At 42.7% G+C, this 19358-nt stretch overlaps 2 protein-coding genes across 4 annotated transcripts; both read right to left on the bottom strand.

Moving 5' to 3' along the window:
• Nucleotides 1-1577: 1577 nt before the first annotated feature.
• On the bottom strand, nucleotides 1578-7842 carry LOC121698978 (centrosome-associated protein 350-like). Of its 2 annotated transcripts, XM_042081537.1 has the most exons (13): nucleotides 7682-7842; nucleotides 7463-7590; nucleotides 7064-7189; nucleotides 6553-6746; nucleotides 5702-5774; nucleotides 5196-5333; nucleotides 4798-4908; nucleotides 4259-4420; nucleotides 3632-3865; nucleotides 2830-3231; nucleotides 2583-2726; nucleotides 2160-2285; nucleotides 1578-1801 (listed from the first exon to the last, which is right to left on the bottom strand). In XM_042081537.1, the coding sequence occupies exons 1-13, from the start codon at nucleotides 7707-7709 to the stop codon at nucleotides 1643-1645; spliced, it is 2025 nt and encodes a 674-aa protein (XP_041937471.1). In that variant the 5' UTR covers nucleotides 7710-7842; the 3' UTR covers nucleotides 1578-1642. The 2 variants fall into 2 exon arrangements, with proteins under 2 accessions (XP_041937471.1, XP_041937472.1); XM_042081538.1 differs by lacking the exon at nucleotides 7682-7842 and having other exon boundaries at nucleotides 7459-7590.
• A 2969-nt stretch (nucleotides 7843-10811) lies between these two features.
• LOC121698882 lies at nucleotides 10812-17867 on the bottom strand. 2 transcript variants are annotated; one of them, XM_042081374.1, is made up of 13 exons: nucleotides 17713-17867; nucleotides 17494-17621; nucleotides 17108-17233; nucleotides 16578-16771; nucleotides 14825-14897; nucleotides 14319-14456; nucleotides 14028-14138; nucleotides 13488-13649; nucleotides 12861-13094; nucleotides 12064-12465; nucleotides 11817-11960; nucleotides 11394-11519; nucleotides 10812-11035 (listed from the first exon to the last, which is right to left on the bottom strand). In XM_042081374.1, the coding sequence occupies exons 1-13, from the start codon at nucleotides 17738-17740 to the stop codon at nucleotides 10877-10879; spliced, it is 2025 nt and encodes a 674-aa protein (XP_041937308.1). In that variant the 5' UTR covers nucleotides 17741-17867; the 3' UTR covers nucleotides 10812-10876. The 2 variants fall into 2 exon arrangements, with proteins under 2 accessions (XP_041937308.1, XP_041937309.1); XM_042081375.1 differs by lacking the exon at nucleotides 17713-17867 and having other exon boundaries at nucleotides 17490-17621.
• Between the last annotated feature and the right edge of the window lie 1491 nt (nucleotides 17868-19358).

The following is a 19358-nucleotide window of genomic DNA, read 5'->3' on the forward strand; positions in this document are numbered from 1 at the left end:
ATTCAACCAGAATGGATTATTTTGTGGTAAGATTATCTTCATCTCGGGTGCTACAGCGTCCATACCATGTTCAGATCCAAATACCCAAGGGAACCCAGGTTGAGTCTGAAAAAAAAGGCTATCTTCACCGTGGGGCAGTTGTGGGAGACCTTGGACAGAGTTGGCTCCAGAGACAGCTCCTCAGTACAATGTACCCATAGTGACCTGCTCTGAGTCACAATGGTGGCAGCTCCTCGGATTGAACTCACAACCTTCAAGTGTTCCATTGTGGAAGTTCAGATCCTTGACCACTAGACCACCACCAACATCACTAGGAGATATGGGGCTTGGCGATGCAGCAGGTCGCCACTCTGCGGTTGGCCCAGGGTTCGATTCCCAACGCTTTGGATAAAACCGTCTGCTAAATACCTGTCTGACGTTTACCTTTAAATACCAGTTACCTGTAGATTACAAGATGCTTCGCCCTGTTGTAAGAAGTTACGTGTACAACTTGACTTGCACTTGTTGCTATTGTCCGTAAACAGGGACTGAAATATGCTGGATACTGGATAGCATTGTATGTACACATGTTCTAAATAGTTATTTCTGTTCTTGTTTATGTTCTTGTTCAATGCATTCTTTTTGTAGTACTGTTCATCAAAAAGAGTGTTCTCAGAATTATAATTGATGTTTAGCACCGGGTTCCCATGGACACTTGGACCCCAATGTGGAACGGTTGCTGTAGCCAGTTGCGCCACAGCACTACTGACTAAAAGGCTTTTGACTGACCCGCCCCCGCCCTCCAAACACACACACTTGCACCCCCCCCCCCCCCCCCCCCCCCCCTTTGAGTCTCATCCAATTAATTTAAAGTCTCACCCTCTTCCCACTTATTTTGCTTTTTTCCTTCTCTCTCTTTTACAGCAGTCTACTTCAGTCTTGTTTCCCTACAATAAAAGCAGCAACATCATTCAAGCTTGTTTGAAATGCTGATGTGCTGTAGCCTACTAAACATGTGTAGATAGTTGGAACAACAATGTAAAGAAGAAAATCCAAAATGGAGTCATAGAGTATTAGTGTTCAGGACTTCAGGGTAGGTGAAGGAAAAATAGACAAAAGTGAAATTTACAATTAATTGATATGAGGTCAGATTTGTTTGTTTTTTAATTAAAAAATATATGCATTTACTGTTTGATTCACATGTAGACAGCTCTTGCAAATGAATAAATAAATAAATAAACATATGAAAATAAAAGTGACAAAATATATCTCAGCCTTTGAATGTAACATAAATTCAACAAGGTGATGCCTTCAATACTTTCTGGGATTGTCCTGAATTTAGCTTATCCAGGAAAAAGCAGATTGTATTACAGAGCGAAAAATGTCCTAGATTCAGATCATATATATTTGAACTGGTTTGAAAATTCATAAAAGTGTATTTGGATCTAAATATATATTAAATATTAAGGTAAATAGATAAATACATCATTTTTGTTATTACTACCAGTTTACACTTTAGATTAAACTCTTTTACAATACATTGTATGAATTAGTTGGTCTGTAACCAACCACTCTCCTATAAGAAGAAGGCGTACCACTACAATTGCAATGACATTTAATAGGGAGTAATGGGGTTTGGGGGGCACAGGGGATGGGAGGGGCTTTAGGACCTTTTGTTTTTCTTTTTTGAAAGGCCAAGCAGGCATGTGAGGGTGTCGTCTATTAAGTGATCAAAAACCACTTTGGCGTACTTGTTCTTTACATCGTAGGCCTCTCGGTCTTGGTCACGCCACTGGTGTTCCTCCACAGGTATGTCTTTGATCTGGAGGACCGAGTTGATGTGAAGAGTTAGTGTGTTCAGTGTTTGTACCATTTTTTAGTGTTTGATTCCATTGTTGTGAAGCCTGCCTCCAGGCTCAACCGTCTTCCTACTATGTTAGTTATATGAAGCGGCGATTAAACTTTTTTTAACCAGATCTACTTCATAGGTGTCCCGTTATTCCGAATTTAAAGCCACCCAGCCAATCAGAAAAGAGTATTTCTTCTCTCCGGGTGATAAGGAACTGTAATTGCATTTACAAACATGTACTGGATGTTTTACAGTATGCCCTATATATATCATGATGGGTCAGTTCCAAAGAACATATGTAGTGTTGTGCTCTTGCAGCATTGGAACTCACCAAGATCTGATCATATTTCTCCATATTGAGGCCTTTGAAAATGTGGGCAAAAACCTTCCCATAAGCCCCTGCATCTTTTCCTTCCTGGAGGCCACAAAGCTTGAAGACATCCTCAGTGATGTAATGCTGGATAAAGACAGGAGACTATTAGCCCTCTATAGACCCTTTCAACTTAATAAACAAACAGATGCGAAATGTAAAAAACAACATTTTGTAGAGCATTACACATTTTCATTCCAAAGTATCTGCGTTGGTTTTGAACGTTTCTGAACATTGAAACCCTCTGGGAACATATTTGAAAGGGTCTATTACAGGATGTTTGTTAGTTAAAATGACTCAGGAATTCTACAGAAGTTTTTAAATAGATGTCTTAAACAGATGGGCAGATGTCATATATTGTCTATTCAAATGTTATTGCTTTACCTGGACTTTTGAAAGGCCATCAAAGGATTTCAGCTTGTTGACATAGTTACGGCGCTCAGGCTGAATTTGTTTCCACACAGGCTGTGTGGTAGGGTCTTTGGCACAGAGGTCCTGAAGGGTCTCCCAGGACAGATCAAAGATGAGCTGCACATGTACAGAAATAATACAAACAAACATCAATGAACAACATCTCAATGCAATTAAGTTGTATTGGCTATGTTGCCTATTCCCTCGACTCTTATCGAACCTTGTTGTAACTGCGTCTGCTGATGGTGTTTGTGGCTTGTCCAGGGGTATCCATCACCAGATACTGCTCCGATGGCCTGGGGGTTCGGACTCCGGAGAGATCCTTTGGGCCTTGTCCGAGCTCAAAGCTCTGCCACATCTCCTGCACGGCGTGGTGCACGAGCATCTCCACCTTGCCCGGGTGGTGCGGCGTGTCAAGGGCCTGCACCTGCAGCTGTCTGGTGGGGATCGTGACCTTTGACCCCGCCTGCCCAGCTTTAGTGCTCCAGGAGGCTTGGTCCTGAGCCCTGGTGTTGGAGGGGGCGGCCTTGTCCTCGCGGTTAAGCTGGCCCAACGCCTGCTGGTCAGAACGGGCTGAGACTCGGGGTGTCTCCTCCGCAGCGGACACGGCACTGTCAGTGAGCTGAAAGAGAGAATGTGAGTTTTACTTACAGGATCTTAAAGGACCAGGTGAAGGCTGGGAATGTGACAATCTTAGTTTAGTGCTTAGACGTTAGTGCCTGGAGAAATCTTCTCCATCACCCCAAAAGACTTGGGTTGTACATTTACGGGTCAGTCTGATGCTGGTTCTTATCAGACCAAACAGAACATTAGGTTCCAAAGAAAAGTGTTAAAAATAGCCTGATATTTGTTGCCTCTAGTATGTGACCCAGCCTGTGCCAAGTGTCACCTGTGTTGGGTATTAAAACCATATGGTATCGACGTATATATACTGTATCTATGGTTAGAACCATGCGGTATCGACGTATATATATATATGGTTAGAACTCTGTGGGAAGGTCAGAGGTCAGGCAGGGTCTCACCAGAAACTCTACGCAGTCATCAGTGCTGCTGAGGGACGAGCAGGTCTCAGCCTCATCCTCGCCGGACTCAAAGTCATCTTTGTACTGAAGGTCACTGTCCTCCGTGTCGTCCGGCATCGCTGCAGCATCATGAGAAGCCACCTCATACTTCGGAGACAGAGTACGGAGAGCGCTGTTCTTCTGGAAGATCTCCTCCAGCTCGCCTTGCTTAGCCAAAAGCAGGTCATAAAGATCCTGGACACACAGAAATGTATCAGAAAGGTCATCACTGAGACCATATGAGAAATGGTGCAACCTGCTTCTGTGTCTACAATGTCCTTATGCTTGATATGTCTGAACGAATAAGACTAGCTGCAGTATATGATTTATGGGTCATCTATACATGATCAGTACATGATTTTTGATGTATCTGTAAAAAAACTGGTTTTGATTTTCTGTTGTGTTGTAAAGGCAGTAAGCTTTTAACGGGCTGCTTATTTCACCTCCAATTGAAAAATCAACTCGATGAGGAAAAGCGCCCAACAACCTTCATGTTTTTATCAAAATATAGTGCACCTCACTGTTTTACGAGTGACAAACCAGCCCCTGTCTGATCATGCCCTTATAGTCACTCTGCACACCACATACCTTTGTGGAGAGCTCTTCATACTTATCATTTTCGTATGAGGACTTGTCCACCTTCTCCTGGTGTTCTCCCATCGCCACCTTCAGACTCAGATCTTGTTCAAAGGTCTGGTCCTCAGTATCCTGCACCTCAGAGTAGAGGACCTTAGTGTCCTGGTCAGGAGCCTGGAAATGAATGCACTGTTATTTAAATGTACATGTATTAATTTACATATGTCAATTCTATTGTAAGGGACTACATTGTCCCCATAGCAACTTGGGGTTAAGCACCTTACTCAAGGGCACAATCTGGGTGGATTACAGTATGGTATTTACAAGTTCACAGATGGAAATACTGTACACTGCTATCATGTAATCTGGTTAGATTACAGTGTGAAGTATAATGATTTATTCTGCAACAATTCTCTTTGTATGGAGAGCTTCAATTGTGTAGCCGGTGTAGGCCGGCTGTAAGAGTACCGGTATTGTACATCAGATAGGCATAGGCCTTCCCACAGTAAGTACAGGTGGCTTAAGGGGAAACAAATCAGTCAATGACTTACAGATTCTGCAGGGGAGACCAGCTTGGCCTCCGGGGCCTTCAGGTCTGTTCGCTGCATCTGACCAGGTTGCAGAACTGAGGTCTCTACGACAGACTCAGACATTTGGGCCTCCTGCAAAGTTGAATTATGACGTCAAATCATTCCACTCTGCAGGCAGCTGTGGCTGAGGTGTGTGTGTGTGTGTGTGTGTGTGTGTGTGTGTGTGTGTGTTTTCCGGTGTGTGTTTTCTTGGTGACAGTAGTGTGTGATCATTTTTCCTGGTGACTGCAGTGTGTGTATGTTCTTGGTGACTGTGGTGTGTGTGTTGTCTTGGTGACTGTATTGTCGTCTGTTTTCCTGATGACCGCGATGTGTGTTGTGTTTTCCTGCTGGTTGTGTGTTTCCTGGTGACCCCTGACCTTTTGGTAGGCCTCAGCTTGCTTCTGTAGCTGGATGGTTGATGCTCTCTGGGTCTCGAGGTCGGCCAGGTGTTTCAGGAGCATCTTCCTGTCCTCGCTTGCAGCCTGAGTGGCCTGAATAAGCTTCTTCATCTGGGCCTGCAGACAAAAATAAAACATTTACACTTATATGTATTCATTTGCAACTGACACTTTTATCCAAAATGACTTACAGACGAGGACTGTCAATCATGCTACAGTGCAAAAGGAGACCTTAGAATAACAATAAATATTACAGACAAAAGAGAGTTCATAATTAGACATCATAATATTTAATAAGACACAATTCATTCAGACATTTTATATCAGGTCATTTTATATCAGTTTGTTTGTTTAAGGACCACTGAGAAATACAGTGTTGAATTTAAGTTCCGTTAGACATCAAAATGTATTTTACATTGCATAGCCTGTCAGTTTCGCTTTTTGACTATTGCAAGGAGACCATTTGCAGGAAACAGATAGCCCACCTGCTGGTGCATCAGCTGGGAGGTCACACGAATACACTCCGTAAGAGGGCCTTGACCTGCCTCTTCACCACACCTGCACAGACAGGACAGGAGAGTAGGAGGGAGCAGTAGTCAGGCAGCCAGTCATTTAACAAGCAGCATCAACCTTGACTAGCAAGGCCTCAAGCAGTCACATTTACACTTACCGTATTTTCCGGACTATAAGTCGCACTTGTTTTCATAGTTTGGCTGGCCCTGTGACTTATAGTCAGTTGTGACTTATATCAAAATATATATAATTTAACATGTTTTTAAATGTTAATTTATACTGACTGACATGAACCAAAAAGTAAACAATACCGTCTACAGCCGCAAGAGGGGCACTTTAGGCTTATGACAACTATATGCTGCTCCTGTACCCCTGAAAAAATTAACTGAATCATGCTTACCTAACTTGCTTGTTGGACTCGCTGGCTTATTATGTTAATTTAGCCTATTCAGCCTCCCAGGTATGTTCTTTATGCTATTGGGTAGCTGAATAACTGTTAATGTGTTAAGTTAACACAGTGCCTTAAAGTGCCTTGCTGAAGAGCACAACTGTGGAAGCCGGGAATTGAATCCATAACTTTAGCTAGCCCAGCTCCTTAACCGCTACATTATCACCGCAATGTATCATATCACCGTAAATCTATCTACATTTGGACACCAGTCTATCAGACAGTAGAGCTGAGTGCATTTACGTGTGTATCGGTGTATGATATGGGCAAAAAAATGGCCCACATTCTAAACGAAATTGGATCCGGACCAAAGGCTCTAGTGTGAATGTGCTTTAAGTGTGTATAGGTGTGTGTGATCATATGGGCAACACCTGCCTTGGTTGGCAGGACAGCAGGTCGAGTTTGGCTTGGGCTTCCTGGACGAGGGCCTGCTCCTTAAACTGGAGCACGGTGGCCCAGAGCTCAGCTCGGCCGTTCTCCTCCGTCACCATCCGGTGGATCATGCTGAACATGAATGATGTCCAGCCGTCATCCACCACAGAGGGGCAAGCAGCAGCCGCTAACGCAGCCTGAGGGTACAAAAAGGGGGACTGGGTTACTGGGGAACAGCTTATCTGCTGAAAGGCAGTCCGGAATGGAGTATGTGCCCATCATGTCGAATCAGAGTGGTTTCAGTATAGGTGTGTAATCGGGTCAGAACTAAAACAGCTTCAGTATCTTGGGTGAGAATCAGGGTATGTATATCTGAGTGATTTATTTATAGTATGTTGGTGTGTAATTGAATCAGAACTAAAGTAGTTTCAGCATCTTGGCCGCTGATCAGATCAGAACCAGAGCAGTTTCAGAATCTCAAGCACTAAACTGCTGGGTTGACTAAAGCAGGTACCTCCTCAGGTAAGGGGACAGTGCCGTTCAGTCGGGGAAGGTGTTGTCCCACACGCTGCATTCCCATCTGGGTCTGCAGCCAAACCTTCATACCCAACAGGTATTTTTCCTTGTTTGGACCTTGCACCTGTGGGTACGCAAATGGCTGGTAAATGGTCTTCACGTTTGAAACTTTCTCCTATCCATTTTTAGGCCCTCAACAGACCCCCCCCCCCCCCCCCGCCCCCCAGTTGCACTACCCTATCCCACCCATAGTGTTCTATTATTTATAGATGTACATGATGTAATTATACTTAATGAATATCCATATTTATTCTGTTTTTCTCAGAATATATTCTGTTAATACACTGTAGTATTCTAACTTCCGTTCTTAATTCTTCCGTTATTTAGCCACACTTACTTTTTTTTGATCAATTAAGACCTTGAATGGATTGTTTTGATCCATGATCATGGCCTCAGTTTGGCCTTCAAGGCCAGAAAATTCCAATGAAGGTGGCATGTATGAAGGTACGCCACCGTGTGGCTCACCTGAAATCATGATTGGAATATTAGGATGTGCTGAAAATAATATCAGTCAATATTTAAATGGCCTAGGAGTAGCCTTCCATTATTTTCTTACCTTCGACCACCGTTGCACCCATGATCATGTGGGCAAACACACACCTTATGAGTTTTAAGTCAGTTGATATGTAGCCTATTCTAAAATCCGTGAGAAATCAAGAGCGATTAAAAAAAACGTCTGCACACCAGCCAGGTAATGTTCAGAATAAAACTGTAAACAACTAACATTCCACATAAACAACAGAATCCTAATGACGTAATAAAAGCCTAATGAGTTGTCATAATAGTTGGACTGAACAGTCTGCGACGTGACGTCGTAAGATAGTACCTCTTGAACTTGCAGTTTTATTCTGGGACTAATGCATTACGAATATGGTACACCAGAGCCATGCTCTGTGATACACTGACTGCAACTAATAGTAAATAAAATATTCACTAACCACAAGCTCATCCCTCTCAATTGCATCTGTTTTTTCATACAGAATCCCGTACAGGGGCATAACGTAGGCCTACTGTCCCACACTGCAGGTGGTGCTCCTTGCAGAGCCAATAAGAGGAGCCGCAAGGTCAAGCGGAGCCCCACATCTCTGGACGAGCCGTTAGGTCAAGTCCCATTTTTTAATCACTAGCATATAGCTATAGCATTAGTTTATATCGATATTTACCGTGGTACTGAATGATGCATAAGATTGCATGCGTTATTAAGATTTGCCTCGTTCAATGTTGAGCGTCAGTTTTCTCACGGTGTAGCCTGTTGCAAGTGGTTAACGCTACGCCTATTACACGGTTTGTTGGTCAAGTTTTATTTGATCATAGCTAACTGGGAGAAAGCAACCCGTTTGCAATGTGTTGTTGCTAGTAGGCTATGTTTTCGGCTTCATGACAGGAGCTGACGATTATGTATTTACTTTATCAAGTGTGGTGCTAAGGTGTTAATGTAGACTACACTATTTTATTTCTTCGATTTGATTATTGTCATTCTAATTGTTGTGCATTGCTTAGTCGTATGCGCATTTGTCCCTGTGTGTGATTACCTCCCAGCTAGACCAAATGCTAAGCTTTTAAGCGACTGCCATGGCAATTTATACTGATCATTACGCAGCCAAGTAGTAAAAACACCTAATACAACACCAAACAGCATTTGTGTAGCTTATAGATGAATTACAGAATCATAACACTACCGCTAGGGTGCGTCTAGATTTATAGGCTAAATATACACTACAGTAGGCCTAGAACTAGTTTATTCGCAGATGCACAGAACTTCAGAACAGACTGACACTAATGCAGGATGGCAAAGGTTTTTTATACCCTGGCACAGAACAGCAGGCAAGGGTGGCACTAACTGGAACACACTTTAAGGCATAAATTACCTGATGGCTGATATTACTAAAGTAAACAACTAGCACAGTTATTACAATAAAACATTCTGTGCACTTGCAGAGCATTCTGGTGCTGTGATGTCATTCAATGAACAATCAAACATGACTCGGTTGGCACATTACAGTTTTTCCTTTAGCTTTTCAGGAATGACATAAAAAGGAAAAGTAATGAAATTGTCATTGTATTTCTAGTTCCAAGACACTGCACTGGCCATTGGGAGACAGGCCTACATCAGAAGAATTCAACCAGAATGGATTATTTTGTGGTAAGATTATCTTCATCTCGGGTGCTACAGCGTCCATACCATGTTCAGATCCAAATACCCAAGGGAACCCAGGTTGAGTCTGAAAAAAAAGGCTATCTTCACCGTGGGGCAGTTGTGGGAGACCTTGGACAGAGTTGGCTCCAGAGACAGCTCCTCAGTACAATGTACCCATAGTGACCTGCTCTGAGTCACAATGGTGGCAGCTCCTCGGATTGAACTCACAACCTTCAAGTGTTCCATTGTGGAAGTTCAGATCCTTGACCACTAGACCACCACCAACATCACTAGGAGATATGGGGCTTGGCGATGCAGCAGGTCGCCACTCTGCGGTTGGCCCAGGGTTCGATTCCCAACGCTTTGGATAAAACCGTCTGCTAAATACCTGTCTGACGTTTACCTTTAAATACCAGTTACCTGTAGATTACAAGATGCTTCGCCCTGTTGTAAGAAGTTACGTGTACAACTTGACTTGCACTTGTTGCTATTGTCCGTAAACAGGGACTGAAATATGCTGGATACTGGATAGCATTGTATGTACACATGTTCTAAATAGTTATTTCTGTTCTTGTTTATGTTCTTGTTCAATGCATTCTTTTTGTAGTACTGTTCATCAAAAAGAGTGTTCTCAGAATTATAATTGATGTTTAGCACCGGGTTCCCATGGACACTTGGACCCCAATGTGGAACGGTTGCTGTAGCCAGTTGCGCCACAGCACTACTGACTAAAAGGCTTTTGACTGACCCGCCCCCGCCCTCCAAACACACACACTTGCACCCCCCCCCCCCCCCCCTTTGAGTCTCATCCAATTAATTTAAAGTCTCACCCTCTTCCCACTTATTTTGCTTTTTTCCTTCTCTCTCTTTTACAGCAGTCTACTTCAGTCTTGTTTCCCTACAATAAAAGCAGCAACATCATTCAAGCTTGTTCGAAATGCTGATGTGCTGTAGCCTACTAAACATGTGTAGATAGTTGGAACAACAATGTAAAGAAGAAAATCCAAAATGGAGTCATAGAGTATTAGTGTTCAGGACTTCAGGGTAGGTGAAGGAAAAATAGACAAAAGTGAAATTTACAATTAATTGATATGAGGTCAGATTTGTTTGTTTTTTAATTAAAAAATATATGCATTTACTGTTTGATTCACATGTAGACAGCTCTTGCAAATGAATAAATAAATAAATAAACATATGAAAATAAAAGTGACAAAATATATCTCAGCCTTTGAATGTAACATAAATTCAACAAGGTGATGCCTTCAATACTTTCTGGGATTGTCCTGAATTTAGCTTATCCAGGAAAAAGCAGATTGTATTACAGAGCGAAAAATGTCCTAGATTCAGATCATATATATTTGAACTGGTTTGAAAATTCATAAAAGTGTATTTGGATCTAAATATATATTAAATATTAAGGTAAATAGATAAATACATCATTTTTGTTATTACTACCAGTTTACACTTTAGATTAAACTCTTTTACAATACATTGTATGAATTAGTTGGTCTGTAACCAACCACTCTCCTATAAGAAGAAGGCGTACCACTACAATTGCAATGACATTTAATAGGGAGTAATGGGGTTTGGGGGGCACAGGGGATGGGAGGGGCTTTAGGACCTTTTGTTTTTCTTTTTTGAAAGGCCAAGCAGGCATGTGAGGGTGTCGTCTATTAAGTGATCAAAAACCACTTTGGCGTACTTGTTCTTTACATCGTAGGCCTCTCGGTCTTGGTCACGCCACTGGTGTTCCTCCACAGGTATGTCTTTGATCTGGAGGACCGAGTTGATGTGAAGAGTTAGTGTGTTCAGTGTTTGTACCATTTTTTAGTGTTTGATTCCATTGTTGTGAAGCCTGCCTCCAGGCTCAACCGTCTTCCTACTATGTTAGTTATATGAAGCGGCGATTAAACTTTTTTTAACCAGATCTACTTCATAGGTGTCCCGTTATTCCGAATTTAAAGCCACCCAGCCAATCAGAAAAGAGTATTTCTTCTCTCCGGGTGATAAGGAACTGTAATTGCATTTACAAACATGTACTGGATGTTTTACAGTATGCCCTATATATATCATGATGGGTCAGTTCCAAAGAACATATGTAGTGTTGTGCTCTTGCAGCATTGGAACTCACCAAGATCTGATCATATTTCTCCATATTGAGGCCTTTGAAAATGTGGGCAAAAACCTTCCCATAAGCCCCTGCATCTTTTCCTTCCTGGAGGCCACAAAGCTTGAAGACTTCCTCAGTGATGTAATGCTGGATAAAGACAGGAGACTATTAGCCCTCTATAGACCCTTTCAACTTAATAAACAAACAGATGCGAAATGTAAAAAACAACATTTTGTAGAGCATTACACATTTTCATTCCAAAGTATCTGCGTTGGTTTTGAACGTTTCTGAACATTGAAACCCTCTGGGAACATATTTGAAAGGGTCTATTACAGGATGTTTGTTAGTTAAAATGACTCAGGAATTCTACAGAAGTTTTTAAATAGATGTCTTAAACAGATGGGCAGATGTCATATATTGTCTATTCAAATGTTATTGCTTTACCTGGACTTTTGAAAGGCCATCAAAGGATTTCAGCTTGTTGACATAGTTACGGCGCTCAGGCTGAATTTGTTTCCACACAGGCTGTGTGGTAGGGTCTTTGGCACAGAGGTCCTGAAGGGTCTCCCAGGACAGATCAAAGATGAGCTGCACATGTACAGAAATAATACAAACAAACATCAATGAACAACATCTCAATGCAATTAAGTTGTATTGGCTATGTTGCCTATTCCCTCGACTCTTATCGAACCTTGTTGTAACTGCGTCTGCTGATGGTGTTTGTGGCTTGTCCAGGGGTATCCATCACCAGATACTGCTCCGATGGCCTGGGGGTTCGGACTCCGGAGAGATCCTTTGGGCCTTGTCCGAGCTCAAAGCTCTGCCACATCTCCTGCACGGCGTGGTGCACGAGCATCTCCACCTTGCCCGGGTGGTGCGGCGTGTCAAGGGCCTGCACCTGCAGCTGTCTGGTGGGGATCGTGACCTTTGACCCCGCCTGCCCAGCTTTAGTGCTCCAGGAGGCTTGGTCCTGAGCCCTGGTGTTGGAGGGGGCGGCCTTGTCCTCGCGGTTAAGCTGGCCCAACGCCTGCTGGTCAGAACGGGCTGAGACTCGGGGTGTCTCCTCCGCAGCGGACACGGCACTGTCAGTGAGCTGAAAGAGAGAATGCGAGTTTTACTTACAGGATCTTAAAGGACCAGGTGAAGGCTGGGAATGTGACAATCTTAGTTTAATGCTTAGACGTTAGTGCCTGGAGAAATCTTCTCCATCACCCCAAAAGACTTGGGTTGTACATTTACGGGTCAGTCTGATGCTGGTTCTTATCAGACCAAACAGAACATTAGGTTCCAAAGAAAAGTGTTAAAAATAGCCTGATATTTGTTGCCTCTAGTATGTGACCCAGCCTGTGCCAAGTGTCACCTGTGTTGGGTATTAAAAACATATGGTATCGACGTATATATATCTATGGTTAGAACCATGCGGTATCGACGTATATATATATATGGTTAGAACTCTGTGGGAAGGTCAGAGGTCAGGCAGGGTCTCACCAGAAACTCTACGCAGTCATCAGTGCTGCTGAGGGACGAGCAGGTCTCAGCCTCATCCTCGCCGGACTCAAAGTCATCTTTGCACTGAAGGTCAATGTCCTCTGTGTCGTCCGGCATCACTGCAGCATCATGAGAAGCCACCTCATACTTCGGAGACAGAGTACGGAGAGTGCCGTTCTTCTGGAAGATCTCCTCCAGCTCGCCTTGCTTAGCCAAAAGCAGGTCATAAAGATCCTGGACACACAGAAATGTATCAGAAAGGTCATCACTGAGACCATATGAGAAATGGTGCAACCTGCTTCTGTGTCTACAATGTCCTTATGCTTGATATGTCTGAACGAATAAGACTAGCTGCAGTATATGATTTATGGGTCATCTATACATGATCAGTACATGATTTATGATGTATCTGTAAGAAAACTGGTTTTGATTTTCTGTTGTGTTGTAAAGGCAGTAAGCTTTTAACGGGCTGCTTATTTCACCTCCAATTGAAAAATCAACTCGATGAGGAAAAGCGCCCAACAACCTTCATGTTTTTATCAAAATATAGTGCACCTCACTGTTTTACGAGTGACAAACCAGCCCCTGTCTGATCATGCCCTTATAGTCACTCTGCACACCACATACCTTTGTGGAGAGCTCTTCATACTTATCATTTTCGTATGAGGACTTGTCCACCTTCTCCTGGTGTTCTCCCATCGCCACCTTCAGACTCAGATCTTGTTCAAAGGTCTGGTCCTCAGTATCCTGCACCTCAGAGTAGAGGACCTTAGTGTCCTGGTCAGGAGCCTGGAAATTAATGCACTGTTATTTAAATGTACATGTATTAATTTACATATGTCAATTCTATTGTAAGGGACTACATTGTCCCCATAGCAACTTGGGGTTAAGCACCTTACTCAAGGGCACAATCTGGGTGGATTACAGTATGGTATTTACAAGTTCACAGATGGAAATACTGTACACTGCTATCATGTAATCTGGTTAGATTACAGTGTGAAGTATAATGATTTATGCTGCAACAATTTTCTTTGTATGGAGAGCTTCAATTGTGTAGCCGGTGTAGGCCGGCTGTAAGAGTACCGGTATTGTACATCAGATAGGCATAGGCCTTCCCACAGTAAGTACAGGTGGCTTTAAGGGGAAACAAATCAGTCAATGACTTACAGATGCTGCAGGGGAGACCAGCTTGGCCTCCGGGACCTTCAGGTCTGTTCGCTGCATCTGACCAGGTTGCAGAACTGAGGTCTCTACGACAGACTCAGACATTTGGGCCTCCTGCAAAGTTGAATTATGACGTCAAATCATTCCACTGCAGGCAGCTGTGGCTGAGGTGTGTGTGTGTGTGTTTTCCTGGTGACTATAGTATGTGTGTTTTTTACTAGTGACTTTATTGTGTTTGTTTTCTTGGTGACTGTAGTTTTCCTGCTGGTTGTGTGTTTCCTGGTGACCCCTGACCTTTCGGTAGACCTCAGCTTGCTTCTGCAGCTGAATGGTTGATGCTCTCTGGGTCTTGAGGTCGTCCAGGTGTTTCAGGAGCATCTTCCTGTCCTCGCTTGCAGCCTGAGTGGCCTGAATAAGCTTCTTCATCTGGGCCTGCAGACAAAAATAAAACATTTACACTTATATGTATTCATTTGCAACTGACACTTTTATCCAAAATGACTTACAGACGAGGACTGTCAATCATGCTACAGTGCAAAAGGAGACCTTAGAATAACAATAAATATTACAGACAAAAGAGAGTTCATAATTAGACATCATAATATTTAATAAGACACAATTCATTCAGACATTTTATATCAGGTCATTTTATATCAGTTTGTTTGTTTAAGGACCACTGAGAAATACAGTGTTGAATTTAAGTTCCGTTAGACATCAAAATGTATTTTACATTGCATAGCCTGTCAGTTTCGCTTTTTGACTATTGCAAGGAGACCATTTGCAGGAAACAGATAGCCCACCTGCTGGTGCATCAGCTGGGAGGTCACACGAATACACTCCGTAAGAGGGCCTTGACCTGCCTCTTCACCACACCTGCACAGACAGGACAGGAGAGTAGGAGGGAGCAGTAGTCAGGCAGCCAGTCATTTAACAAGCAGCATCAACCTTGACTAGCAAGGCCTCAAGCAGTCACATTTACACTTACCGTATTTTCCGGACTATAAGTCGCACTTGTTTTCATAGTTTGGCTGGCCCTGTGACTTATAGTCAGTTGTGACTTATATCAAAATATATATAATTTTTGATATATATATAGTTTTTAAATGTTAATTTATAATGACTGACATGAACCAAAAAGTAAACAATACCGTCTACAGCCGCAAGAGGGCACTTTAGGCTTATGACAACTATATGCTGCTCCTGTACCCCTGAAAAAATTAACTGAATCATGCTTACCGGTAACTTGCTTGTTGGACTCGCTGGCTTGTTATGTTAATTTAGCCTATTCAGCCTCCCAGGTATGTTCTTTATGCTATTGGGTAGCTGAATAACTGTTAATGTGTTAAGTTAATATACTGTACACCTATTCATCCTGTTGTCCTGTGTGCTATTGTGTAGTTGAATAAATTGCATCTCCAGATTAAATGTCTGTTCCTGATCCACTATAGTATCTATCAACATCCATTAAACTATCTGTTTATCAACATCCATGTCCACTTAATTCCTACCTAGCAACCTCCATAGCAACCAACATACTTACCCTAGCAACTAGCATGGAAACCACAACAACCTAGCAACCACTACCATAATGTCAACCGAGCAACCACCATAGCAACCAACATGATTACCCTAGCAACCAGTATAGCAACCGCTTTATTTAGCATAGCAATCACCATATCTACCCTAACAACAACCTAGCAACCATCTCAATTACCCAAACAACAACCTAGCAACCACCATCATAATGTCATCCTAGCAATCACCATAGCAACCAATAGGATTACCCTAGCAACACCATAGCAACCATCTCAATTACCCAAGCGACAACCTAGCAACCACTACCATAATGCCAACCTAGCAACTACCACAGCACCCAACATGATTACCCTAGCAACCAGCTTAGCAACTGCTTTATTTAACATAGCCACCACCATATCTACCCTAGCAACCATCTCCATTACCCTAGCAGCAACCTAGCAACCACTACCAAAATATAAACCTAGTAACCACCATAGCAACCAAAATGATAACCATAGCAACCAGCATAGCAACCACTTTATTTAGCATAACAACCACACTGTCTACCCTAGCAACATCATAGTAACTATGTGCGCACTATATATTTTACATCAAATTTGGAATTGATTTGAATTGAATTTCTGGTTAATTTAGCAGACGCTTATATCTAAAGCGACTTCTATGTCATTTATATTACAGGTATTACAAGGCCACTGTCCCCAGAGCAACTCGAGGTTAAATGCCTTGCTGAAGAGCACAACTGTGGAAGCCGGGAATTGAATCCATAACTTTAGCTAGCCCAGCTCCTTAACCACTACATTATCACCGCAATGTATCATATCACCGTAAATCTATCTACATTTGGACACCAGTCTATCAGACAGTAGAGCTGAGTGCATTTACGTGTGTATCGGTGTATGATATGGGCAAAAAAATGGCCCACATTCTAAACGAAATTGGATCCGGACCAAAGGCTCTAGTGTGAATGTGCTTTAAGTGTGTATAGGTGTGTGTGATCATATGGGCAACACCTGCCTTGGTTGGCAGGACAGCAGGTCGAGTTTGGCTTGGGCTTCCTGGACGAGGGCCTGCTCCTTAAACTGGAGCACGGTGGCCCAGAGCTCAGCTCGGCCGTTCTCCTCCGTCACCATCCGGTGGATCATGCTGAACATGAATGATGTCCAGCCGTCATCCACCACAGAGGGGCAGGCAGCAGCCGCTAACGCAGCCTGAGGGTACAAAAAGACTGGGTTGGGTCTGGGTTAGGGACTGGGTTACTGGGGAACAGCTTATCTGCTGAAAGGCAGTCCGGAATGGAGTATGTGCCCATCATGTCGAATCAGAGTGGTTTCAGTATAGGTGTGTAATCGGGTCAGAACTAAAACAGCTTCAGTATCTTGGGTGAGAATCAGGGTATGTATATCTGAGTGATTTATTTATAGTATGTTGGTGTGTAATTGAATCAGAACTAAAGTAGTTTCAGCATCTTGGCCGCTGATCAGATCAGAACCAGAGCAGTTTCAGAATCTCAAGCACTAAACTGCTGGGTTGACTAAAGCAGGTACCTCCTCAGCTAACGGGACAGTGCCGTTCAGTCGGGGAAGGTGTTGTCCCACACGCTGCATTCCCATCTGGGTCTGCAGCCAAACCTTCATACCCAACAGGTATTTTTCCTTGTTTGGACCTTGCACCTGTGGGTACGCAAATGGCTGGTAAATGGTCTTCACGTTTGAAACGTTCTCCTATCCATTTTTAGGCCCTCAACAGACCCCCCCCCCCCCGCCCCCCAGTTGCACTACCCTATCCATAGTGTTCTATTATTGATGTACATGATGTAATTATACTTAATGAATATCCATATTTATTCTGTTTTTCTCAGAATATATTCTGTTAATACACTGTAGTATTCTAACTTCCGTTCTTAATTCTTCCGTTATTTAGCCACACTTACTTTTTTTTGATCAATTAAGACCTTGAATGGATTGTTTTGATCCATGATCATGGCCTCAGTTTGGCCTTCAAGGCCAGAAAATTCCAATGAAGGTGGCATGTATGAAGGTACGCCACCGTGTGGCTCACCTGAAATCATGATTGGAATATTAGGATGTGCTGAAAATAATATCAGTCAATATTTAAATGGCCTAGGAGTAGCCTTCCATTATTTTCTTACCTTCGACCACCTTTGCACCCATGATCATGTGGGCAAACACACACCTTATGAGTTTTAAGTCAGTTGATATGTAGCCTATTCTAAAATCCGTGAGAAATCAAGAGCGATTAAAAAAACCGTCTGCACACCAGCCAGGTAATGTTCAGAATAAAACTGTAAACAACTAACATTCCACATAAACAACAGAATCCTAATGACGTAATAAAAGCCTAATGAGTTGTCATAATAGTTGGACTGAACAGTCTGCGACGTGACGTCGTAAGATAGTGAACGTGGATGCCTCTTGAACTTGCAGTTTTATTCTGGGACTAATGCATTACGAATATGGTACACCAGAGCCATGCTCTGTGATACACTGACTGCAACTAATAGTAAATAAAATATTCACTAACCACAAGCTCATCCCTCTCAATTGCATCTGTTTTTTCATACAGAATCCCGTACAGGGGCATAACGTAGGCCTACTGTCCCACACTGCAGGTGGTGCTCCTTGCAGAGCCAGTAAGAGGAGCCGCAAGGTCAAGCGGAGCCCCACATCTCTGGACGAGCCGTTAGGTCAAGTCCCATTGTCAGCGCAGGTCTCCTGACTTTTTTAATCACTAGCATATAGCTATAGCATTAGTTTATATCGATATTTACCGTGGTACTGAATGATGCATAAGATTGCATGCGTTATTAAGATTTGCCTCGTCCAATGTTGCGCGTCAGTTTTTGTCACGGTGTAGCCTGTTGCAAGTGGTTAACGCTACGCCTATTACACGGTTTGTTGGTCAAGTTTTATTTGATCATAGCTAACTAGGAGAAAGCAACCCGTTTGCAATGTGTTGTTGCTAGTAGGCTATGTTTTCGGCTTCATGACAGGAGCTGACGATTATGTATTTACTTTATCAAGTGTGCTGCTAAGGTGTTAATGTAGACTACACTATTTTATTTCTTCGATTTGATTATTGTCATTCTAATTGTTGTGCATTGCTTAGTCGTATGCTCATTTGTCCCTGTGTGTGATTACCTCCCAGCTAGACCAAATGCTAAGCTTTTAAGCGACTGCCATGGCAATTTATACTGATCATTACGCAGCCAAGTAGTAAAAACACCTAATACAACACCAAACAGCATTTGTGTAGCTTATAGATGAATTACAGAACCATAATAACACTACCGCTAGGGTGCGTCTAGATTTATAGGCTAAATATACACTACAGTAGGCCTAGAACTAGAAATCATATAGTATTGTAGCATTCACTTCACGCAGACAGGGGAAAACTTTGCCTTTACTGCCGTTTATTCGCAGATGCACAGAACTTCACAACAGACTGACACTAATGCAGGATGGCAAAGGTTTTTTATACCCTGGCACAGAACAGCAGGCAAGGGTGGCACTAACTGGAACACACTTTAAGGCATAAATTACCTGATGGCTGATATTACTAAAGTAAACAACTAGCACAGTTATTACAATAAAACATTCTGTGCACTTGCAGAGCATTCTGGTGCTGTGATGTCATTCAATGAACAATCAAACATGACTCGGTTGGCACATTACAGTTTTTCCTTTAGCTTTTCAGGAATGACATAAAAAGGAAAAGTAATGAAATTGTCATTGTATTTCTAGTTCCAAGACACTGCACTGGCCATTGGGAGACAGG

Source organism: Alosa sapidissima, chromosome 23 (assembly GCF_018492685.1).
Source record: "Alosa sapidissima isolate fAloSap1 chromosome 23, fAloSap1.pri, whole genome shotgun sequence".
Taxonomy (NCBI): domain Eukaryota; kingdom Metazoa; phylum Chordata; class Actinopteri; order Clupeiformes; family Clupeidae; genus Alosa; species Alosa sapidissima.

What these genes read in the sequence shown, in the direction of transcription:
- LOC121698978 (XM_042081537.1), bottom strand. Translation starts at nt 7,709, where the DNA reads ATGATCATGGGTGCAACGGTGGTCGAAG. An exon ending in TCTTAATTGATCAAAAAAAA is followed by an intron (nt 7,190 to 7,462) that starts GTAAGTGTGGCT and finishes GCGTACCCACAG; the next exon opens with GTGCAAGGTCCAAACAAGGA. An exon ending in CTGCTGTCCTGCCAACCAAG is followed by an intron (nt 5,775 to 6,552) that starts GCAGGTGTTGCC and finishes CTGTCTGTGCAG; the next exon opens with GTGTGGTGAAGAGGCAGGTC.
- LOC121698882 (XM_042081374.1), bottom strand. Translation starts at nt 17,740, where the DNA reads ATGATCATGGGTGCAAAGGTGGTCGAAG. An exon ending in CTGTCCCGTTAGCTGAGGAG is followed by an intron (nt 16,772 to 17,107) that starts GTACCTGCTTTA and finishes TTGTACCCTCAG; the next exon opens with GCTGCGTTAGCGGCTGCTGC. An exon ending in ATGACTGCGTAGAGTTTCTG is followed by an intron (nt 12,466 to 12,860) that starts GTGAGACCCTGC and finishes TCTCTCTTTCAG; the next exon opens with CTCACTGACAGTGCCGTGTC.